Source organism: Vicia villosa, linkage group LG4 (assembly GCF_029867415.1).
Source record: "Vicia villosa cultivar HV-30 ecotype Madison, WI linkage group LG4, Vvil1.0, whole genome shotgun sequence".
Taxonomy (NCBI): domain Eukaryota; kingdom Viridiplantae; phylum Streptophyta; class Magnoliopsida; order Fabales; family Fabaceae; genus Vicia; species Vicia villosa.
This window is the reverse complement of record NC_081183.1, coordinates 194,045,451-194,068,403: the sequence shown is the minus strand read 5'-3', so window position 1 is coordinate 194,068,403 and position 22,953 is coordinate 194,045,451. Positions and strand designations below refer to the sequence as shown.

The 22,953-nt window shown below is 34.2% G+C and overlaps 2 protein-coding genes across 5 annotated transcripts; one reads left to right on the top strand and one right to left on the bottom strand.

Moving 5' to 3' along the window:
* Window positions 1–9,831: 9,831 nt before the first annotated feature.
* On the top strand, window positions 9,832–11,962 carry LOC131596586 (deSI-like protein At4g17486). Of its 2 annotated transcripts, none has more exons than XM_058869289.1 (4): window positions 9,832–10,056; window positions 10,819–11,062; window positions 11,144–11,431; window positions 11,509–11,962. In XM_058869289.1, the coding sequence occupies exons 2-4, from the start codon at window positions 10,852–10,854 to the stop codon at window positions 11,763–11,765; spliced, it is 756 nt and encodes a 251-aa protein (XP_058725272.1). In that variant the 5' UTR covers window positions 9,832–10,056; window positions 10,819–10,851; the 3' UTR covers window positions 11,766–11,962. The 2 variants fall into 2 exon arrangements, with proteins under 2 accessions (XP_058725272.1, XP_058725273.1); XM_058869290.1 differs by lacking the exon at window positions 9,832–10,056 and adding an exon at window positions 10,187–10,455.
* Window positions 11,963–13,647: 1,685 nt separating this feature from the next.
* LOC131596585 (lysophospholipid acyltransferase LPEAT1-like) lies at window positions 13,648–19,380 on the bottom strand. Of its 3 annotated transcripts, XM_058869287.1 has the most exons (10): window positions 18,721–19,380; window positions 17,960–18,079; window positions 17,781–17,818; window positions 17,617–17,681; window positions 16,937–17,005; window positions 16,048–16,181; window positions 15,015–15,155; window positions 14,552–14,615; window positions 14,196–14,235; window positions 13,648–14,006 (listed from the first exon to the last, which is right to left on the bottom strand). In XM_058869287.1, exons 1-9 carry the CDS (start codon window positions 19,186–19,188, stop codon window positions 14,216–14,218), a joined length of 1,119 nt encoding a protein of 372 aa, XP_058725270.1. In that variant the 5' UTR covers window positions 19,189–19,380; the 3' UTR covers window positions 13,648–14,006; window positions 14,196–14,215. The 3 variants fall into 3 exon arrangements, with proteins under 3 accessions (XP_058725270.1, XP_058725269.1, XP_058725271.1); XM_058869286.1 differs by having other exon boundaries at window positions 13,648–14,235; XM_058869288.1 differs by having other exon boundaries at window positions 13,648–14,235; window positions 17,960–18,076.
* Window positions 19,381–22,953: the final 3,573 nt, after the last annotated feature.

Below are 22,953 nucleotides of genomic sequence, written 5' to 3'. Positions count from 1 at the left end.
TGGAGTGGACCTCCTCAATCTTGATGGCTTTTTTGAAGTCGCTTCCGGGGAGGAGCCCTCGTTCGAGTAGGTACCTTTTCATGTAGTCCGCGGTCTGCACTTGGACAGCTTCTTTGTTGAACCTGTCGAGGTAGTCTCTCAAAGATTCGTTGGTACCTTGGATTACTGCCTCAAGGTTTGCTTCTGACTTCGGTTGCCGACGAGACGCGGTGAAGTGGCTTAGGAAAAGATCCTTCAGTTCGGTCCAGGAGTGGATGGAGTTAGGGGGCAGATTCCTGTACCAATTCATCGCGCCTTTCCTTAGTGTGGTCGGAAAGATGCGGCATTTGATGGATCCACGTACCACGTGGTAGTCCATGACAGCTTCGATGCTCCTTATATGGTCATCGGGGTCGGTGGTCCCGTCATAGTGGTCCAAGGCTGGTGGTTTTTCCATCCCCCGGGGGAGACGAACACGCCGGATTTGCTCGGACAAAGGACTGCGGAAATCCTCTTCGTCACTGGGTTCAGGGGAGTTTGAATGTCTGCCCCGCTGGGGCTTAGTGCGTGGTTTGCCCGAGGTTTTGCGGTTGTCTTTTGGAGAATGCTCGCGGACTTTCTGCACGGCTTTGGAGGGGCCTTGGCGCTCCTGCTCGGGTGAGAGATCTTTGGCTTCAGTGGTTTCAGGTTTCTGATTCTTCCGCGTCTTCCGAGGAGGAGAGCGGGAATGAGACCGCTGGCGCCGGTTTCTCCTCGAGGGGGAGCGAGACCTAGATGGACTGCGCTTGCGACTTCTCCTCGGGGGAGACCGCGAAGAGGAATAGGAACGTGACCGATGGCGCCTCCGCTGGGGGGAGCGATATCGTCGCCTCCTTTCCAGGTCGTGGATGCGATCGCCCTGTTGGCGGATGAGGCGGTTGGTCTTCTGCAGTTCTTTGAGTAGGAGAATGGCAGTCGGATCAGCGCCCTCGGGAATGTTGATCTGTTCCTCCCCGTCCGGGCTATGGCTTCTTCGTCTGTCAGAGGTGTGGGTGAACGAGGAAGCGTGTTGCCCGTCTCGGGTATCAGTTTCATTCACCAATTGGAGCTGGTCTGGTTCAGTCTGGGGCCGGGTCTGCCCGTCTTCGCCGTTCTGAACCTGTCCTTCAGGACGGGTTTGTTCGACGTTCTGGACTTGTTGAAGGCCGTGGACATGTTGAATGTGCTGAGTCTGTTGCCTCTGTCCGGTAAAAGCACGTTCCTGCCGGCGGCGGTTTGTCAGTTCGCGGCTGGAATCTTCAATCAGTTGTTCCAGGACAAAGGGATCAGGACTGGGTGTGTTGTTGTTGGCCATGACGATGGTGGAAGGTTATGCTTTGATCTTTGTTAAAGAAGGGGGAGCAAGGTTCCCACAGACGGCGCCACTGATCGTACCTGATCAGAAGAATCGTCAAGGCGTAATGTCTGGCTTGAAGAGCAAGATGGGGGGGGGGGTACCTGCAAGGTTCTCCGATGCTTAAGTCAGTAGCTATCAGAGAATGAGGTTTAGAGTTGAGAATAGAATACCTGACCCTCTAGTGAAAGAGGGTATTTATAGCCCCCAGCGCTGGGCCAAGGTTCCCTAATTGGGCCAAATCCAACTGGAGGCCCACGTGCTAGGGAACTGCTAGAACGTCCCATGCTAGGGCTGAGTCAGCAGGAGACTCACGTTCTGGATGCACATAGCGTAGGGTTCGGAGATGGTTGACCGAATCCTTCGCTGGGACGTGACGCGTGATCTTCGTGCGTGGATAACTCCTTGACGGTTATCTAGTACGCAGGCCCAAAAGTTTGGGCCTGCTCGGCCAGGGTCCTCGCGACTGGCAGCTCCTATCTGTTCAGTAATTGGGCCCAAGGGAAGTGGGCCTGCTCGGCTGGTAATCAAAGGTTGGGCCTGCTCGGCCCAGACCAGAACAGGAACCTAACAGAAGCAATTTATCCTAAAAGTAATACATTTTCTTATAAATATGTTTAATGATACTTACACATATTTGCATATAAATAATAAAAAGTACTAAAAGTTAAAGTAGAACCTAACAGAAGCAACTTATCCTAAAAGTAATAAGCCAAGTTCCAGAAACATTGAATCCATGTTGTAACAGAGAACAAAATAATCTTGTAGCCTCATACTTCACACATGAATCTAGATGATTCCACCTTGCTTCAAACATGAATCTATAGCGCTATGATTCCATCTTCATCCTAAAAAAACAACTGGAAAAAGGCCAAGACAATAACACACAACCTTTACGATCATAAAAACAAAACACATTGTAATTTATAGCTATGATCCCATTGATTTGTTCATAAAAAATGAAGTCAATAACTCCATAAGAATAGAAGCATCAAATTGATATAGAGAATTTGATTGATGATAAAATTACATTTAAGGAGTCAAAGTGAGTACTATCAATATGGCGATGACGTGGTAAAATTATTAGTTGGGTGCAGCTCAAGAATTTTTTATAAACTACTATTTAAGGCTAGGTTACACAAATTTTGATAATTTTTAAGTAAGGGGACGCGACGGTTGTTCACCATTGTGATCTTTGATGAGTTTCTCATGGTGCAGGATGTGTGTTATTTGGTTTGGTGGACGACGGTTAATATACCGTCATAACATATAATTTAGGACGGTTTTTAAACTGTCGTGAATTGATTTCTAGGGAGGTAGTTGTATAACTATCGCTATATTTAATAATTTTTTAAAATGTAAGGACGGTAGGTGTATACCATCGTGACATGTGTCTCTATATTAGAGTTACGACAGTTATCAAGTAATTATCGCAATTTTTGTGTCGTAAAACCCAAATTTTCTTGTAGTGATTGAATTACCGGTCCGACCTCGATTAACTTCGGTTAAACCTTTAAATCTTGAACCCATGTCTATTTTGGCTTATTGTCCGGTCCGATTTTAATTACTTTTTATTAAGTCAATCTAGATAAAACTGTAAATTTATAAATTATATTTGATTGGATAGTGGATTCTGTTTTTTTCTCCTTGTTTTTTTAGTGAGAAATAAAGGAAAAGGCAGAGTGTATTTTCCGCCTTAAAGGTGGAGGATCCTTCTCCATAGCATTAGTCCGAGCCTTATTTTTTTTGTTAATAAAATACTAATATATATAATAAACAAAAAGAATACAATAAACTGAGGGGTCCAAACCTGACTTAGTTAAATCATAGCTAAAGTAATAGATATTCCAAATAGAATACAACTATTACAACAATGGTCTACAAGAAGTAAAAATATCCACAACACATACACTATCTAGAAAATCTGATTACAAGAACAAAACTAGATATCAAAAGAAAAGGTGTTGTGTAGATCTTCACAACCTTTAATAAATGGTGAATAAATCGGCCGCCAACACGAACCAATTCTTGTACCAACAATTCCCCGTGATAAATCACATAAAACATAAAAGCTCTTTCAAGCTAAACAAACCTATATCACTGAGAACCATAACTAATTATGGCAAGGCAGCAACAAGGTTTTGAAACATAACAAAATCGTTGTTGTGGTAGCATCAATCCAAACGCTTTGATAACTGCAGATTTTAACAAAAATCAGAGCCAAATCAGAAATCAAAAGTAAGACACACCACCACAACAACAATATTAGAATCAAAATCGATGAACGATTCAAAATCTGAAGGATAATAACAACGGATCTGAAAAAACAAAATTCTAGATCTAGAGTTTCCAACTCATAAACAACGAGATCTGTAAGCAAGCAAGTTCTTACAACTCCAAAATACAAAACCCAAAATTCGGCCAAACGGCGATGACAAGACAGTGAGCCGAAGAGGAGACAGAAACAATAATGCTCAGGAGACAAGCTCATAAGAGTTTAGGGGTGGAGCGGCCAAAAAGGACATCACATGTTCTCGTCGTCTCAACATATATTATATTTGATTCGGCCATTCGCTAGGTTTCTCGGCCCTTTGTTTCTTTCTTTATTTTATTGCCAATAATTTTTTTCTCATAATTGATATAGGGTTGGACTCAAGTGACCCAGGTGAAGAGGTCGTTCATACACCCATGTCCACAAAACAAATAAAAAATAATGATAGCTCACAAATTTATTGAAATTTAACCCTCCATAACTACATTCACAATCTTTACGATAAAATATTTATTAAAGAACTCACATTTTTTAGTAAGAACAAGTTACAATCTTACTCACATACTTTTACACACAAAAAGTTGCAAATTCTCTCAACAACACACAACAATCTAAAACTCTTAATACACCTATAAGACTAAAATGTCATTGAAAAAAAAAACAAATTTAACTCTTGATATTTATAATAAAACTAGTTACTTTTTTCTTCACACTGCTGAATATAAAATTTGGATAGTACCTACTTTGATACAACAATTAATTGCAACCATATTGATCTTACATGCCAATTTAAAAAAGGAGGTAACATTAAATTGTGCATAAGAACTTTACATTGATGTGATCTTTTCATGTATTTTTGTATTTTACATCTGTAAACACATGCAACACAAAAAACATGGGAATGGAAAGGCACGAGACTTCCATGGAATCTATAACAATAATGAAATAATATAGGAATACAATAACACATATGGAGTTGCCTTTAGTTTAGGCAATTTAAATGCTTGTGTGAGAAAATAAATTAAATTGAAATAATTGCAAAGTTTAAATTTGTGAAATATATTTGCATAAAACAAACTAGAGGATAAGTGCAATCGGTGTCAAACTTGAATTTTTTGTTTTGAGGTATTGAGTTTAAGTTGTAAACAATGTATAAAATTGAGAGACTATTTTTCTCATTATATAAGTTCAATCAAAATCTAATGTGATTTTTTAATATACAACAAGAGTTTCGGATATTAAATAAATGTTAATTAATGATACTAAGGCTGCAACTATCAAATAATGAAGAGGAGCAAGAAGTTAATCCAATATAATATAGAAGGTTGGTTGGATCTTTGCGCTATTTGTGCTTGTGCAATACACTACTAAATTTGGGGTTTAGTGACGGTATTTCAATTAGATTCATGGAGAGACCGAATGTGTCTCACTTGACAGCAGTCAAAAGAATCTTAAGATACGTCAAAGGGCCTATTGATTGCGGAATTCTCTTTGCCTTAGCGGATACAGGTAGAAAATGCAATTTGCTTGGTTTTACCGGTTCCAATTAGTGTGGAGATAAAGATGATCAAAAGTCTATAGATGAATACATCTTTATGTTCGGTAAAATACTAATATAATTGTGTTTGAAGAAACTAGGGTAGTTTCACTCTCGTATTGTGAGGCCGAGTACATTGTCGCTTTGTATGTGCATGTCAAGCCGTGTGGCTAATGAATATATTGAAAGGTTATACATCGTTGACGGTGGGGCTGTTACGCTCTAAGTTGACAACTTTTTCCCTATTAATCTTGCTAAGAACCCAGTGGCACACAGGAGGAGCAAACATATAGATACGGGGTTTCACTACTTGAGGGAACTTGTTAGTGAAGGAAAGTTGAGATTGAAATATTGTAGAAGTAAAGATCAAGTTGCTGATTTGTTGACTAAGTGAGTCACATATGATGTGATCAAAAGGTTTAAGATAAGCATGGGCATGGAAGACTCGGAGCACTTGAATTAAGGTGACGTGTTGTGAGAAAAACACTAATTCAAGTATTGTAACCGGTTAACACGGGGGGTGTAATCTATTGTCGTTTGCGTAATTGGTTATCAATTTGGAATAAATCACTTCTGAATTGAAGAAAAAAACTTTTGGAGTTGGTATAACCGGTTACACTTGATTGTTACTGTTTTAGTTTTGTCATGTGTAACCGATTATAGGTTTGATGTAACCGATTTCATGCCTGACAAAATATTGGCTTTTAACTTGTTGTTTTTATATCCTAATGCTTGTATAAATAATTAAATACCATAGTGATATGTTTGTAATCACAATTTCATCACATAGTGAAATAACTCACCCTCAATTATCTATCTCTGTAACTCTATTCTCTCTCACTCTCTTTTTCTATACACACTCAAACCCTCTATTATTTGTTAATCTTGTAATTGAATGTTTTAACAAAGTTCTCCATGAATTTTTTCATTAATCCTTTCTATAACATCATCTTCAAATTTTAAAGTTTATTAATTATTTCTTTACTCACATACTTTTTATTATATTTTTTTTAAATATGCACTTAATATCACTCTTTCTTAATAATAAACTTATAAAATTATCAAATAGTCAATAAATTTAAAGTCCACAAAATTTCTTAGTAATATTTAGATTTATTTTAATGAGTATATATATATATATATATATATATATATATATATATATATATATATATATATGGACAAAGTGTAATAAATAAAATTCAACATTGTTATTTATTAGCTAATTTGATTCGTATATTATAAAAGTTTTTGTGATCTTGAATATGCACATCCTTTCTCTAAAGCTCAAGAGTAATCACTGAGAAGTTATAATGATCTTCTTCTGTATTATCACTAATATATTCTAAAACTTACATGTCACGAATATCATTTCATTGAAGTTTGACTTGTTGAATTCATCAACTACTATAAATCAGTCAAACGTTTCTTGAACTAAAGTTTGTTTAAATGTTACAAGTCATACACAACCATGTCTAAAATATTATTAACATTTTAGTTGTATTTAATAAATATCTCAATGAAGTGAATATGCAACCACTTCATTGTAATTCTCTTCACGAAAGAAAGTATCAATTTAGTATGAATCATATATTTCATCAATATTCTTTAAAAAAAAGTGATTTGAGAGAAAACTCGTGAATACTAGTGTTTCCTCATAACTCAATAATTGGAATGTGATTCGCATAAGATATATGAACATATGATTCATATATACTTTCTTTGTTTTTACTTTCAGTTTCCTTCACCTTTCTTTTTGCTATTACAACATGTTAAACATATATTTTTTTTCTCGGAACCCGTAACTGCATTATACTTGTTATTGTTATCAATCAAATATCTTGCCTTAAACAAGATATTGCATTTTCTTTTCGCTTAACCACGAGTCATTCCCCATAAATAACCTCTTTAATGAATATTTTATATAAACCTTCATATTCCATTTAATACCGATGATCTTTGATTCGAAAACCTTATCAATAACAAGTTTTTTCAAATCATTTTAAACATTTTTCTTTCTAAATCTTCCACGTTTGACATATAGTGTGTTACATTCGACCTTCACTGAAGTAACGAAAGCAGTTGCTAAAGGCCATAAACACATATTCGTCATAAATTTCAATTTTTAAACTAGGAAAACAAATCCAAAATCTAGTGTGATTCATCGTTGCAGTAGAACAAATAAACTCAATAAACAATTTTTGAACACTAAAATAACAACCAAACGCCATTTAAGGACTCTCTTTCACGACCTTGATCTTATCTACCTCTAAATTGAACTTAACCATGACAAAATCATTGTTGATATCGAAAACATCACATTGAAAATCTAGATTTTTGACAACTTGCCTTTCATAGTGCAAAAGCCAAATATTTTATCAAGAAAATTAATAACAATCACATCTTTCTAATGAGCACATCTACTATCTAGCAATCAAAACAATAGTCCTGCACAATTACATTATTGCCCTTCCTTTTTAACTAATTTTCTACTCAAGGGTTAGTTTGGTCATTTCATAAACCAACTATTTTTCTACACTTCCCACATATCCTCACCTTTTCCTTTTCTTCTTTTCATTCAAATTTCAAATTTCCCCCCACATTTCTTTTTCTTACACTTACTTTCTTACATTTCAACTTTCTTATTCATATTTATTTTCTTATTTTTCTTACACTACTCTTATTCTATCTCACTTCTCTCTCCACATTTATTTTTCATTTCATTTCTACTTACTTTTCTCTCTCTTTCTCTCTTGCATTTTTCTCTCCAATATTTTCACTTTTATTTTTATTTTTTCGCTCACAATTTTAATAAATTGAATTAACATAATTATTAAAAAAATTATTTTCAAATGTCAAAATGATTCATAATTATTAAAAAAATTATTTTCACATGTTAAAATTTTTACTTTTCTCACGGATCACTATGAACAAAATACATATTTTGTTTTAGTTGACATTATACTTATTTGAGACACAAAATTCTTATTTTCAAATGTCAAAATTTTCTATTTTTCTCACGGGGCACTATCAATAAAATAATCATTTTATTTTAATTAATAATTATCTTTATTTGAGACACAAAATTTTTATTTTCAAATATTCAAATTAAATTTAAATTATTATTATTCATTTTATAATTAAATAACTCATTTCAAATTTAGATGTATATTTAAATAAAATCTATATCGTATTAAATAAATTTGTAACAGGACACGATCAGTTAAATTTACGCAAATTTTTTTTTGATAAATATTGCTTTCAATATGCATTTGAATACAAATTTACTATACAAAATTATTTTAACCTATACAAACTCATGAATATCATTAATTTTTTATACAAATTATTTTTTTGCTCACAATTTTAATAAATTGAATTAACATAATTATTAAAAAAATTATTTTCAAATGTCAAAATTATTCATAATTATTAAAAAAATTATTTTCACATGTCAAAATTTCTACTTTTCTCACGGATCACTATGAACAAAATACATATTTTGTTTTAGTTGACATTATACTTATTTGAGACACAAAATTCTTATTTTCAAATGTCAAAATTTTCTATTTTTCTCACGGGGCACTATCAATTAAATAACCATTTTATTTTAATTAACAATTCTTATTTGTAACGGAACACGATTAGTTAAATTCACACAAAAATTTTTTTGATAAAAATTGCTTTCAATATGCATTTGAATACAAATTAACTATACAAAATTATTTTAACCTATACAAACTCATGAATATCTAATTTTTTATATAATTATACTTATCATTCAATATTCTAAATATCTAAACAAACTATATATATAATATCAAATAAATGTATCCGTGCGGCAGCACGGGTAGTTTACTAGTATGTTATCAAAAGTTAAATATGTTATATGTACCATAGACCTAATTGAATCCTAAAGAGCAACACATTAGGTGTTATCTATCAACACACTTGAATAAAACAAAGAATAAAAGATACATTGTTAAAGGAGATTTCCAAATATAACAACATTTACAATATTTAGATCTCAATATTTTTTTAGAAATGACTTTTAAAAGAATGAAAAATCATTGGAAGACCACTAGACGCACGTCTCTCCAAAAACTACAACTTGTAACTTCTTCTTTTCCACGTCAAAACAACATTGAAATGCGAGAAAGGCATACCAAACGCATATCCAAACATATACATAATCTTGTTAAGGCAAATAGTTATACCACAACGTCATAATGCAAAGCCAAAAATTTAAATATATAATATCTCACATATTCATCTTTAAATATACTCGATAAAGAAAAAAATTGGAGAATTCCAACCTGCAATTGCCGCGTCATCTAAAAATGGTAGGACCATAAAAAACCAATTTTAGAAAGATTAAAGTACATTCAATTTAATTTCAATAAGAGCCCAATTTTTTTATGGAGATACATACCAAATTTATTTTTAATACTAAATAATTTCAAAAAAATAAACTTTGTAAAAATAAGAACGTTGACAGTCCTCGATAAATCACATAGTTGTGCAGGCTTTTCAGAGTTACTCGTGTCTGCACGAAAGTCAGTAATAACACATTATTTTATTTTTCCATTCATTCGTACACAACACCTTCCACTCTTCACTCCTTTTCATTTTTTTTTACCATAAAATAACAACACCATACTAAATTAACTTCACTATTATTGTTTCTCCTTAATGTCTGCTTTACTCAATTAACCATGAAACAAAACATGGATTAACACTTAACATACTTGTTAATCCTAAACTAAACTATAATAAAATAAAACTCTTTGTTCTTTCATAGCATGTTTCATTTCAGCACTTGACAGTTTTAACTTTTCAGCAACATTCTGATTTTTTTCTCTCTCTCTAATGGAGCAACTCTCTCAATCTGAAACTGTGAGTTAAGTTCTGTTTGCTTTGGTTTTAGCTTAGAATAATAATCGATTCTTGCTTATTTATGAGGTCACTGTTCTTCTGCATTAGCATAAGCATTAGCATTAACATTATCCACTCTTGAAGCTATTCCTTTCTTCTTTATGCCGTGAAAGTGAATCTAGTTAAAGTTGAAACTAACACGTTTCTCGTTTTTTTTTCTTGCTTTTACTGTTTTCCCCGTGTGCTAGATCTGGAAAATTAACCTACAATAGTTTTGGTTTTTCATCTTTCAATTTGGTATGTTTCTTGCCTAGAAGCTATTTGTTAGGGTTTTCTCTGTGTGGAAAATGTTAACAAGATCTTGTAAATTCTAGGAGGTGTTTGGTGTTTTGCAGAAGTTTTGTCGGTTCAGCTGTTAAGGTTTGTTAGGGGAAATTGAATTTTCATGTTTGGATGTTTTTAAGCATAATTGATTTTGAAGCTATAATTAGTAGTTTTCAGGTATACTTGATTTTGCTTTTAGAATTGATTACAGTTTGAAGCTATAATTGGTAGTTCTCTAGAATAATTGATTTTGCTTTTAGAATTGATTTTAAGTTGAAGATATAATAATTGGTAGTTTTTAAGTATAATTGATTTTGAGTTGAAGATATAAATGGATAGCTTTTGTTTCTAAAATTGTTTTTAGCTTCAAATTCTTTGTTGAATCTATGTTTATATGGATGTATTGAAATCCGAGTCATTTTACATTCAACTTACTTTTAGCCATAATCAATTATGCAGGTACTATGTGAGTGTTGTTCCCCTTAGGGAAAGATGAAATTGAAGTCTAAGAAAGGATGGAAATCCATTGTACCTCTTCATTTAAAAGGAAAATCTGTGACTCGTTTTTCGTTATTTCGCAAAGTAAATTCAGCTAGCCATGGACCTGGAAAAACTCCTGTTTATCTCAATGTGTATGACTTGACACCGATGAACGGTTATGTGTATTGGGCCGGTCTTGGTATCTATCACTCTGGTATCGAAGGTACGTTTTTAAGCTTTAATGTCTCGAACTTTCAATCAATGCTACTAATATCTGATGAGCTGCATTACCTGTATTTTACAGTTCATGGTGTGGAATATGCATTTGGAGCTCATGACTACTCAACAAGCGGTGTTTTTGAGGTGGAACCCCGACAATGTCCAGGCTTCAAGTTCAGGAAGTCGATATTCATCGGAACTACATCATTAGATCCTGGTCAAGTTAGGGAGTTCATGGAATGCGAGTCAGCAAGCTACAACGGCGACACGTATCACTTAATTGCTAAGAACTGCAATCACTTCTGCAAAGACATCTGCTACAAGCTGACAGGAAAAGCAATTCCAACTTGGGTAAATCGGCTAGCCAGGCTAGGTATTTTACTCATCTTGTCTCGTTCGTATATTACACGGTTATGATTTACTCATCTTGTTAACACATTGTTGTGACAGGTTCGATTTGCAACTGCATTCTACCAGAAGCATTAAGAATTGCTGCTGTAGGGCATGATCCTAACCATGAAACTCAGGATAGTGAAAAGAGAAAGCTAAGAAGTGCTTTCAATTCGTTGTCTTCAATTTCAATGCGTCAAAAGCAGTTATCTAAGTCTTCGTTGTTTCTACAATCCCCCTTAAGAGGTTGCTTATCGTCGAAGTGGCCATCATGGGAATTGAGCAAGTCTATTAATCGATCAGTCAAAGAAAGGTAACTGTTGTTTGGCTTGGTCGCTTCATCTATGAAATGCATGTTTGTAATTTGTAACATCTCTTGTATTTTTAGTAATTTTATTTTTGAGCAAATGTACCATCTCTCTTGTTTGTGTTAGTCTTTTGTAAGTAGGTTTTATGTTTGTAATACATTTATTATTATTAATTTTTCCATATTTAGATAGATGACTGTTTTTTATTAGTAAGAATCAAATTGGTATTCTGGAATTTACATAACTCACACCATCACCATGCAGACTAAACATTTGTGCTAACCTTGTTGTTGTAATCGATTGTGGTGTGCTAACCACTTCATGACCTTTCAGAGCCAGAGCATCAGCAAAAATGTTAGCCTTACAATGAATGTATTTGACTTGAGTAATATAACCTGGAGTGTGTAAAAGAAGAATTAGGATTGTTCATGGTTTGGTTCAGAAACAAAATTGAACCAAACTGAAACAATCGGTCACACAAAGGTTAAGAAAACTGAACCGAATTGTCATTAGAGTTCGATTTCGATGAATCGGTTCAGTTTTTTTTCTCCAAACTGAACCAAAATTATATTTGAAACGAAGAAAGAAGTCACAAATTGGTGTCAGAAGAGAATTAACCACCGAAACCAATAAAAAAAAAAAAACAAAAATCACAAATCAAAGAACTGGAGTTTTATGTTGATTCTTGCTTTTGCTTTTTGGCTCTATTATTTCATTTCTCAAAAGAATTCACCATGAGTATCAATGTCTCTTCTATTTTCTATATTTACACCATGTTTTGTCTATTCTTTAGATCTGCCTCACCTAAAGTTCTATTGCTGATTCATTTTTGAAAATACAACGAGCCAATGATAAACAATGAACTGGAGAACAAGGTTACAAACCTTACTGAAACATCATGACTGAAATTTCAATTCCAAAGAAAGGGTTTGTTGAGGAGGATCCTCCAAAAAAAGAGACTTACTTCATTTCGCATGGAACATCATGACCCAAAACAAGACTTGACCCTTTGCATCAATAAACACATCCAAATTATATTGCCCTTAAAGGCACTTGCCTGAGGGGCCGTGGCATGAAATGTCCTACTTTAAGCCACATTGCCCCGTGGAATGAAATGTACTAGTTTAAGCCACATTGCCCTGACTTGACCCTTTGCATCAATAAACACATCCAAATCATATTGCTCTTAAAGGCACTTGCCTGAGGGGCCGTGGCATGAAATGTCCTACTTTAAGCCACATTGCTCCGTGGAATGAAATGTACTACTTTAAGCCACATTGCCCTTACAGATCTCATACTTGAAGAACAATGACGGTGGAACATAATGTTCTACTTTAAAATACATTGTTTAGTACTGGTTTCATGCTTGTGACTGTGGATTGGAATAAGTTCGATAAGACTCAAAAGAGCTCGGCCTATCAACTCAATTGTAAATAGCATAGACGGTACTTGGGTGCAAAAGGACGGGGTAATGCAGGGAGCGCGTCATCCAGCCCGACTCGTCATAAATCATGGAAAAACGTGGTAAGCCACATGTTAGGGGAATAACTGAAAGATCCCAACTCTCATAAGTTAACCACACCTCCTATTGCTAGGGATGACTAACCCCATTCACTCCCATGACCAAGTCAGAGCTTGTGGGCACATGGCCGAATTCACATGCACCAGAATCGACTTGTAGGCACATGGCCGAATTCACATGCACCAGAATCGACTTTCATAATGAGTCCTGGATCAAACAACCGCGTTTATAAATTCCCTTCCTTAACTAGGCAATTGAGTGATTCATTCACTTTTTACATATCATAACACATTAAGTCTTCTTGTGCATCTTATCGCAAATAGAGTATCACCACATATACAATTTATATATACATTTACGAAGAGGGTATAAATATTGAAGAAATGATTCTGAAGAGGGTATATAATATATATTTCTGTAAAACTAATTCATAAAATCAAATCAAATAATTTACAAATTTACTTGCTTCTCTACACCCCTCCTAAATATTTAAATTCCTACCATATATTGTATAAAAATTCAGCCCTTGTCAAGATTACTAGGTTAAAAACTCAGAGCCTAAATCTCCATCAGAATCAGCAATTATACTGTAAATCACCTCACACTTGAAGGATCAGCCAAAAATTAGTACCAGAATGTCTCTGCTAAAAGGCACTGACGCTCCTTAGTCAGCACATAATTTTCTATGTTATCTTTGTTTCTGGACATAATAGAACCATAAAGTGAATGGGTAGGGTTTGAGTGACTTTGCCTCTCCAAAGTCACCATGACTTTAGTTCATTATTTCATTTATTTTACCATTTCATACCTTTATATATTATTTCTTATATATTTTTCCTGCCATAACAACAAAATTATAACTAAAGTTACGGTGACTTTCCCGCAATAAAGTCACCGAATCCGTTTCCAAAGTGAATACACAGGGCACAGAGCCAAATTAGCATTGGGAAAACAAACCTGCAGGAACATGTAAAAAATGTTTCAGATCCAAGTTTCATGGACATGGCCTTCTAAAATGAGTTAGTATATTCATCTCAAATGTTCGGTGATTTTATATGGTTCTACAGTAATCAAATTTCTTTCTCTGTAAACCTAGGAGTTTTTATCCACAAGTCTGAAAAAGTCTTTAAACAAGAAACCTTTTAACGATATTGCTCAACTGTTAACAAATAATTGGAAAGTTACATATTGGAAGAAACTAGTTATAATATTTGGGCTAGAAACTTTTAATTGGTTTAATGAGATTTGTAAAAAAAAATGTATAATTTGTTACCATTAAGAGCAGAGTGATATATTCGTTTCTCAGCTAGCCCAATATCTGAAAGTATCAAATTACCCTGCAAGCAAAACATGGAAACAATATCACCTTTGTTCAACAAGAAAACCAATGGCAACACAACAGTGAATACATAACATGTAGACAAGCACCTTAATATACAGGAACGTTACTATATATGTTTCAAACAAGAGAAAATAAGGATCAATCCATCACATACTATTTCAGTTTTTCAAAACTATGAATGCCAAATCAATAAGACAAAAGTACTTGTTAATCTCCAAGATTTCTTTAAATCCAAGTTCTTTTCTGACACACAAACTCTAGCACACCAAGACTGATTCCATCAGTAGAATATAAAAACATACATATGCTGCCTAACTACATGTAGTTAAAAGCTCTTAGGGTGTAGTTTTAAGTTTTCATAATACATATTAATAATCAAAGGAGATTTACATACCTCAGTAGACATCAACCTTCTAACATTATTTGCATATAGTTTGGGATTATCCTTCTCCTCTTGTGAGGGAGAGTACATAGGTAACTCTGTCACCTCCATATAATTTACAAACTGACAGAAAAGAAAAATCACATGGCGCAGCTGCCACAAAACATGTATATATTAGCTTTTCAACAACAAAGAAGTTGTAAATAGATAAGACTTAAAACCAAATTATCAACAACAGACAAAAGCTAAACCATAAGTGTTTGAAAACAAGAACAATTTGAATCTACAAGACCGTTAGGTTAGAATGACATACTTTTTGAAGCACAAAATTTGTTTTTCTTCATAACACCAAAAATCCCCTAATTTGGGGAACTCAAAATTTGTATTAAAGGGCTTACGCAAATTGCTCAAATATAATTTTTGTTGTTGTAGTATTTCAAAAATTAAAAATACATTAATGATAAACATTATTTTATCATTCTAAACAATTTTTTTTTTAAAATGTTACAAATTTCTCTATATTTGTTTAAAAAACTCATTTTTTGAAGTCTTTCCTTCCCCTCCCCTCCAAACTCGCAAACAAAGGGTTTAGGCTGTAGGTAACTTTTCACATGAGGAACAACTCTCGAGTCTAAAATTATGTTATGGCGTATATACCAAATCAAAGAAGGATCAGCTAAGATATTTGGTAATAAAGTATTTACACCATTTATAATATGTTTAGATTCATTTTTATGAGAAAAGTTATTTTAGAAACATAAAATTGCATTTGACATGTTAAGGTATTTTAGAGGCAAAAGCTCCAGAATAGACTCAAACATGAAGCTGAGCTTTGGAGCTTTTGCTTCCGAACATGATTTTTAGCCTCAAATTTATTGTTTAATTCACTTTTACGAGGAGATATTCATACATAAACATTTTTGTATTCAATTTACTAATAACCAAAAATAACTTTACAAAAATTTATTTATAATTATTTTTCATCTTTGCAAAACCAAACACACTTAATGAAAATAGGAAATTCAATACTTTACAAATTCCTTACCCCAGATATAGAATCCCAGGCAGGGCTTAATCTCTGGTAACGGTAATTTAAAATTACAGGAAGTACTGGTGCATGTGCCAAAAAACCACCACTCTTGAATGGAAGGAGATATTCTCCATTAGTTGTTGTACCTTCTGTAAAACATCCAACCATATCAAATTACATGATTAGATAAGCAAAAATATGCACGAAAAATTAAGACTATCCAGTAGCTCACTTATGAAAAATTTCTGACAAATGCTTATTACCAACTTCAGTATATAAAAGGACAATGTTTAAATACACAATATTTAAGATTTAAGGTATGGTCTAAAATGCAATGATTGAAGGTATAAAGGAGAGAATATATTAAAGACAACAATAGAAGTGTTTCCAAAATAGATGGGATTGGCTTCAAAGATTATACAATTCTATGACTGTCAATCATAAATAATGTTTAATGATAAACTATTTATTTTTACTTCTATTTTCTGAATACAGATTGCGAATATCACATTTATTTGGTAAATAACAAAAATTACTCATTCTAACTTTTAATATATTACTCCCCTTCAATATAACAATAATTTAATACAAATTTTATGTGTGCATTAGAGGTGTTTGTGTACTATAGATTTCAAAGTTTGTTGTATCCATACATGTGTTGTATAGCATTTGATTCCTGTGTCATACTATAATTTATAGTTGACACGTCTTCTCCATATATGCATAGATCACTAATGCGATTCACTACCATACTATTTATAAGAAATTCAAATGTTGAAAAACACTACCATCATATTTTACAATACGAGACAAAAATAAAATCAAGCAAGGGAGAAATATAATAAGAATAAAATGAATAGGACAATTTTATCGAGTCCCAAGAAAAAAATTAAAAGATGATAACCTGGAAATAACATCATCATTGGAGCAGATGTATTTCGATGAGCTTCTCGAATTCTTTCAGTGACAACAGCTGTAGGAATCAAGGTTATAGTTTAATTTTATCAGACATTTTAAACATCTATATATCTTCAAAAAAGATTGGTCATGATATCAAATCTCAACTCAAGTTGCAAAACTGAAAAATGTTCACAAATAAACAGAGTGTTACGATCCTAGTGTGACTTTCTAATGCACGTGAATATGCATGATTTATGGGCAACTAACACCGCTACAAATGACGAACAGCTTAGGAACGGGAAAGATACTGGTTCAAATATTAAGGAAGGAATGAAAAGATAAGTATGATTTTGCAGATGAAATTTTCCTAAACCCCGGGTCAATGATGATTCCAGGATACAAAAGAGGATGTATACAAGCTGCTGTTATCTCACGACATTTTGAGAGCCTGAGGTCTCTCCCATAAAAACCAATCCATAATTGCCCAAAATGACCCCTAATACTCTCTCTGTTTCCACATTCGGTAAGAACTCTAACTTCCAAACGAAACAAAAAATCAGAATGAATTGCAAAGTGAGGAGAGAACACCACAGAAAGGGAATATGGACATAAAATCTACTTCATTTGAATTGCACATATATTCAGAATGATTACAAAGTGCACACACACCAATAATCTATGCACCTGAAACACCCTTGAAGTCTGATGTCTTGGACTCCCGCTGAACGAAGATACAACCAAGACACTTACTGTCACAAAACAAGCCATAATATGTAAGCAATATATTCTGAACAATCCTTCTTATATTACAATTCGTACTTAAACAGATAAAACATAGGAGAACAGACCTGATGAGACCTATTAGAGGAAGTTTAGCCACTGATCTCTTCATCGACGAGATCCAAGATTGAAATGAAGCACATCAGATGAAGGAAAAGCGTCAGTAAATAACTAAAGCTTAAAAATAAAACATGCTTCAGAGATAAACCGAAGGAGGGTGGGAAAAACACGTCACAACAACACAAACCTTAGCAACAAAACTTGGGAATGATTTAGACATGTGATACAAAATGTCCACGTATGATACGTGATTAGATATTATTACACCGGGTCTTCCTGTCTCTTCAGGCTGCTGTTTGTTTTCCTTCTTAAATTGAAAAGCACAGAAGAAATAAAATAAGCAAAAGTAAAACCAAATACCAACACAGAAAACTTTTCATGCAGAAATTAAAAATAAGAGCCAGTAACAAACCAAGTTTGAAGTTAGGATTTATAATTTTTCTCTTCCCACTTTACCTTTTTCAATCAAATTTATTATGCAACTCATTTTCCAGCAGGGGCGGAGCCAAGGCCCAGCTAGCCCGGGCAGGTGCCCGGGCTCAACCCCTATTTTCTTTGTACTCTCCCCAATTTAGTAGTCGATTTTTAGACAAACTCAGGGACAAAATTAGGGACAAAATTAGTAAAAATAGGGTGTGAAAATTAAAACAGGTAAATAATCAATTGTGTAAAATTTGTGCCCAGGCTACCTAAAATTCCTGGCTCCGCCACTGTTTTCCAGCAACTTATTCTAATGTAAATAATTTGATCTTAAACTAGCTTTTAATCAAAATCAATTTTCTCCATCACACAACCAAGTCCAAGCATAATACATTTTAATCAAGGTGGTTCCAAACATGTGTTCAATCAAGTTCAAGCAGCAGTTTTGGATTTCAAAGCAATTTAACTAAAAGTTCAAAACATTCAACATGATCATCAATTCATCACCAGGTTTGAAAGATAAAGTACCTCATTGGAGGTAGGGTTTTCACCACGACACGATTGCGTAATCCAATAAAACCCTAAAACGAAAAGCATAACCCTAGAAAGAGCTTTCCCACACTGAACAATAACGATCCTCCTCCATCCAACTAAATGCGCATAATCCTCCTGTTCATCCTCCCGATTCGGCACAGAACACAACGTACAAACCCTACAAATCAAATAATACAGCAACAACAACGCCATCGCCGCGACCATTCTCACCGGAACAAGCGTCACCAATGCAACCCCCAACAACACCTTCTCCTTCGTCGGTAACTCGCCGCGTCCCATTGTTCCGTAAACATCGCGTCGGACGTACGCGGCGAATTTCTTCTCGAGCTCTTCGGTGTTGGAAGCGAAGATTGTGATCGGTTCGAGGAGAGGACCGTCGTCGTGAACCGGGTCGGGTTGTTTTGGTGGTTTGGAATTTACGTCTTGGAGTTCGGACTCCATGGATTCGAGATTTGGAGGCTATTCATTTGAAGAGTTTTCCATTGTTTTTGTTGGTTGATGGAAGAGAAAATGGAAGAGTTTTTTGTTTTGCAGAAGATCGTGGAACATGAACGATTCACGTTCGCGTTGGAATTTTTTGAAAAATGTTTGTTAATTTTTGAGTTTCTTTCTCAGGAGAGGTTTCTAAAAAAATAATAATAATAAAAGAACAGGGCACTTTTTTTTATTTGGACGAAAAGGAAAAGAGATTTGATCAGGAAGTCGCTATCGTGGGCCACCACTTACATGTCAGCCGTTGTCACTTGTCAATAACTTCTTCTTTTTTTTTTTATAGTAGGCGTGTTTGCGATCTAATTTCATTAGGATTTGAGAAATTTTGATGATGTTCAAATCAATCAAAATATATCAATTGATTTGGATTGGATTTTTATTTTTTTTATATAAAATTCAAATTCAACTAAATCGAAAATTACAGTTGATTTGGATTGGATTGATCAGACAGATTTAAAACAAATGTACAAAAATATTTTTTTAAAATATTTAATTCATATTAACTAATTTTTTCATAATGATATAAAAATTCTTAATTTTTGTCTCCATATTAGTTTTGAATGTCACAAATGGTATTACATTTTTTTTCTTCTTGAAGTTGAAGATCTTATACTTGTTTCAATGATAATCATGATAAAAATAAGAAAATTTCTTTAGCCACCTCCCTATGGGGGTCACCCCCAGCGAAAATCCGAAAATACCCCTGCTTCGGAAATGAACTTCCGAAGCGCTTTTTTTTTTAAAACATTTCCATAATTCGGAAGTGCATCTCCGAAAACACCTCATGGGGGTGTCTTCGGAGATGAACTTCCGAAAACACCTCATGGGGGTGAATTCGGATGTTCATTTCCGAATTATGCAGAAACTGTGTTTTTTTTTATGTTTTTTCTTAAACAGTCTCGCATTTTAATTAAATGCAAACGGCAAATAAAATAAGCGACATATAAACAGAAAATACTAATATGATAAATAAAATCCAAAAAGATACAATCCGAAATCAAAACAAAACAAAACAAAACACGTCAAACAAAACAAAAACACGTTATTCTGCCCGACGAGCGTTACAAAATACACATCAAACAAAACAAAAACACATTATTCTGCCCGACGAGCGAACTCCTCCGAATGAAGATACTGATACCAATCCTCATCCCACTCAGTCTCAGAACCATCAGCATCAACCACGACTCTCGCGCCAGATAGTTGAGCTTGAGCATCCGGGCCCCGGGCCCCCTGGGAACGAAAAGTAGAGCCGGTCGAAACCTTCTTCTTCTCCTTCACCTCCTTCACTCCGCGAGAGCACGAAGTAGAGCCGGTCGAAACCTTCTTCTTCTCCTTCACCTCCTTTTTTCCCTTAGCGCCACCCATTCCTGCGTAAAAATGAAGAAAGAAAGGTCAATGAGACCTCCTTTTATAAAAGAAGAAAGGGGACAAAAACGCTTGGGAAACGGACAAGTCATTAAAGAACAAAGGAGGTGAAGCAGAACGCATGCACACAAACTTCAAAGAAACAGGCACAATAAACAAAGGCGTTAAAAATAAAGTACTTGCAAATTAAAACGGACACTCCCTACCCTGTGTAGCTGACGCAGTCTGGGTCTCCCTACCCTGTCTGATGCGTGTTGGTTGGTTGCCTGACATGTTCCTGTAAACAATTGAAATCGATTAATATGCGAGACAAAATAAAAAACTAAAAAATTTGAACTTCTGATACAATTCGGAAGTTCATTTCCGAAAACTGGGATGGAGGTGTTTTCGGAAATGAACTTCCGAAACATCCCTGCGATGGGGTTTTCTGAAACTTCCATGGCAGACCCCAAAATCAAACATAAAACCAATTCAAAAAGCTTCTAAACAACCTAAATACTACTAACAACCAGTCCATATATCATTTATGCAACTGAAACCCTAAATAACATGCATTTGAATAATGAATCTAACAAATTTAAAACTTACAAATTGAGTGATTTGTGGGCTTTTGAATGTTGTATAGCAATGTGATTGGAGCCTTGATGCAGCCTTGGAAGTGTGTTTGCACAAATTTTCGCCTTTGCTTGTTTTTGATTTGAGTTAGGGTAAATGAATGGGGGAGGGGGAGTGTTTTAATAAATCTGCAGAACGCGCAGTATTTCGGAAGTTCACTTCCGAAATGCTGTTTTCGGAAATGAACTTCCGAAATAAGACAATTTTTCAAAAAAAAAGGCGTTTTCGGAGATGCATCTCCGAAAACACCTTTTTCTTGCATTTCGGAAATGCATTTCCGAAGTCAGGGGTAGTATGGGGTTTTCACCAGAGGTGGACTAGAAGGTAGGGAGGTTGGCAAAGAAATTCTCAAAAATAATATGAATTAATATGGTAGGTTCGGATAGACGGACTCGTAGGTAGAATTTTAAAAATTCGATGCCCAGGTCAATTAACATTGGATTTCATTGATTTTGTTCGGTATTTATCCAAACTAAACAAATGTTTGACCTAAACACTATGGTTTAGTTTGGATTTGCGCAAAGCAATGAACACCCGTAAATCATAGAAATCAGATGTAACAAAAAATTTAACTTTTACTCTAATTGTTTGTAAATGAATCACCAATATAAATTTTTTTACAATGACAATGGGTAGTTATTAATCGCTTCCTTTTATTTTACAATATTTTTCTCTAATCCTTAAGAGGAGCACCTAATATTTAACATCATATTTGACAAAGGATATCAATGTCTATATCAGTCTCCTACTTTTTTATTTCATACACTTACACGAATTTCAATAATGCACTATTACATCTAAAAATTACGTTTGATGTTAAGAAATGTGAATTTGGCCTAACTCATCTCTATAAAATTGGCTTGTAAGGTGAAGATTGCTCCCACTTATAAGGACATGTTCAGGCTATGTATTCTCCGGTGTGAGACTCTTAACACACCCCCTCACGCCTAGGACTAGACAACTGGAGCATGGAAATAAACGGTGAGTGGCCCGATAGCAGAAACCATAGAAGGTGGCTCAGGTCTTAAACGAGGCTCTTGATATCATGTTAAAAAATGTGATTGGACCTAACTCAATTCTACAAAACCGACTTGTAGCGTGAGAATTGTCTCACTTATAAAGACATGTTCAGACCATATATTGTCTGATGTGGGACTCTTAACATTTAATATCTTTTTGACACGTAAATTTGAGTGTCAAAATATCATTTTTCAATTCTTAATTTCTTAAATTCTTAAAAAACCAATATTGAAATAACTTTTATTATTATTTAACATATATTTATACTAAAGATAAAAATGACAATTAACATAATACAATACTAACTATAATCGACTCTTTCATTAATCCAAAAATAAGAAATGATTAGAGAGATAGTTTAACTCTTTTAAAACAATAGAGTTAAAGGTTCAAATGAGTTAAAGATCCAAATTTAATGAATGGTGGTGTACATATATATTAACAACTAACTATTATCAGTTCGTTATTGAGATAAAATCAAAAAATAAAGAAGAAGAAAATAAACTAACTAACAAGTCATTATTAGAACACTTTAAGGAGAATGAGAAGTCAATATGGAGATAAAAATAGTTAATCCTTAATATATTAAAACATAATACTTAATATTTGCAATATTTTTTTTATCTAAACCACATTTATTGGAAACAACAAGAACACGTTTGTTGATCTGTATTCCTTTTTTTTTTTTTTTAATGTTAACCACTTATTCTC